The sequence below is a fragment of the Stegastes partitus genome, unplaced genomic scaffold (assembly GCF_000690725.1).
Source record: "Stegastes partitus isolate 25-593 unplaced genomic scaffold, Stegastes_partitus-1.0.2 Scaffold2422, whole genome shotgun sequence".
Lineage (NCBI taxonomy): Eukaryota > Metazoa > Chordata > Actinopteri > Pomacentridae > Stegastes > Stegastes partitus.
The window spans coordinates 38929-41321 of record NW_007580153.1 but is presented as its reverse complement, the minus strand read 5'-3'; the positions used below and the strand labels follow the sequence as shown (position 1 = coordinate 41321).

At 37.7% G+C, this 2393-nt stretch overlaps 1 protein-coding gene across 2 annotated transcripts in view; it reads left to right on the top strand.

Annotated features, from left to right (window-relative positions):
- LOC103374976 (uncharacterized) overlaps window positions 1–2393 on the top strand; it is a 58115-nt gene that overhangs the window by 25954 nt on the left and 29768 nt on the right. Inside the window, exon 3 of one of the 2 annotated variants that reach the window (XM_008305152.1) lies at window positions 1680–1687. The exons of the other annotated variant lie outside the window; for it this stretch is intronic. Within the exon in view, the coding sequence (XP_008303374.1) occupies window positions 1680–1687 (8 nt within the window). The remainder of the gene's footprint in view (window positions 1–1679; window positions 1688–2393) is intronic. 2 annotated transcript variants of the gene reach the window in all.

Genomic DNA, 2393 nt, shown 5'->3' with positions numbered 1-2393 from the left:
AGAGTTTCTCGTACAAAAACCTCCACAATGATCCAGCAGATAACAGCAACCAGACAGGAAACCTCTGAGAACATGAGACACAGCAGGCAACATGTTCAACAACACAAAAACTTCACAACAAACGGTTGAATCATTGGAATATTTCAAAAATACTTTCAATGTGTTCATATATAAAGTAAAGGAAAAATTATGAAGGTAATCAGAGTAAAATCCTGCTTGTATCCTGCACTTACAAAGAGAAACTTTGGGAGTAAATATAAAGTGATTAAACTGGTGATTTCTATTATAATTTTGGAGACTGCAGCATATTTCAACCAGTTATATTTCCCCAATACTGCCATTATTTTGATCCAAGTTTTATACTTTTATTGGGACTCTTCAGGTCTGTTATAGAGTTGAAAATGACACAACATGACTTAAATGAGACACAAAGACACAACAACAAGACATAAAAAACACAAACACGGCAGAAAGCAACATGAGCAAGACAAAAAAACTACACAAACAAGACATAATGCGACAATAAGACCAATGGGAACGGGGGGAAAAAAGGCATAAAATATAAAATTTGTGGAAAAAAATTTCACATAAGACAACACAGCGAGACAACATGACATAAATGGACAAAAACAAAACCAGAAGTTAATGTACACTGTATAAAAAGATACATAACCTTTTCTTCTCACTGTCTGACATTAAATCAGATGAAACTTTTCCTGTTTTAGGTCAGTTAGGATTACCAAAACTATTTCTATTTCTAAAAGCCAGAATAATGAAAGAGATTACTTTATTACTTTCTTAAAAGTCAGAAGTTTACATATATTTCCTTTGTATTTGGCAGCATTGCCTTTCAACTGTATGAAGTGGGTAAAACATTTTGGGTTTCCTTCCACAAGCTTCTCACAATAGTTTGATGAATTCTGGCCCGTTCCTCCTGACAGAACTGGTGGAACTGAGTCAGGTTTGTTGGCCGCCTTGCTCCACACGCCTTTTCAGTTCTGCCCACAAAGTTTCTACAGGATTGAGATCAGGGCTTTATGATGGCCACTCCAAAAACATTGACTTTGTTGTTCTAAAGCCTCTTTGTAACTAATCTGGCAGTAAGCTTAGGGTCATTGTCCATTTGGAAGACCCATTTGTGCCCAAGCTTGAACTTCCTGGCTGATGTCTTGAGATGTTGCTTCAATAATTCCACATCATGTTCTTTCCTCATGATGCCATCTTTTTTGTGAAGTGCATCAATCCCTCCTGCAGCAAAACACCCCCACAACATGATGCTGCCACCCCCGTGCTTCACAGTTGGGATGGTGTTCTCAGGCTTGCAAGCTTCCCCCTTTTTCCTTCAAATGGTCATTAAGGCCAAACAGTTCAGTTTCAGTTTCATCAGACCACAGGACATGTTTCCAGGAATTAAGATCTTTGTCTCTGTGTGCATTCACAAACTGCATTCTGGCTTTTTTATGTTGCTTTTGGAGTAATGGCTTCTTCCTCTCTGAGTAGCTTTTCAGTCCATATCAGTACAGGACTCAGTCCACTGTGGATAATGACACTCTCTTACCAGCTACAGCAGCATCTTCACAATTTTGTTTGCTTTTGTTCTGGGGTTGATTCGCACATTTCACACCAAAACACTTCATCTCTGGAATAGAGAACCCGTCTCCTTCCTGAGCAGTATGAAGGCTGGACATCCTCATGGTGTTTATACTTGCGTATAATTGTTTGAACAGATGAATGTGGAACCTTCAGGCATCTGGACATTGTACGCAAGGATGAAGCAGATTTGTGAAGGTCCCCAATCCCCAAGATTTTCTCATATTGTCACAAAAGGAAGCAGTGTGTTTGAGGTGTACCTTAAATACATCCACAGGTGTGCCTCCAATTAACTCAAATGTTGTCAATTAACCTATCAAATGCTTCAAAAGCCATGACATCATCATCATCTGGACTTTCCCAAACAGTTTTAAGGTATACTAATCTTAGTGTATGAAAACTTCTGACTTTAAAGAAAGTAAGAACAAATCTCTAAAAGATTCTCTCTCTCATTATTCTGGCTGTTAGCAAATAGAAATTATTTTGGTAATCCTAACTGACCTAAAGCAGGAAAAGTTTCATCTGATTTAATGTTAGAAACTGAGAAAAAAAAAAGGTTGTGTATCTTTTCATACAGGGTAAGTAAACTTCTGGTTTCAACTGTATAAAGTGAAGAACATTGGGTGCACCTCAATGAAAAAGGTACAGGGACCAATCTGGATTCCTGTTTTATATTCTTTAAAATGTGTTCTGAAGAGAGCCAGCAATGTTTATATGCAATAAATGCTAGAAACAATAAACAAGACTGAAATCCAGTCACAAAATAAGTCCACATGTCAGCTTGTACACAAACAAGTTGCTGC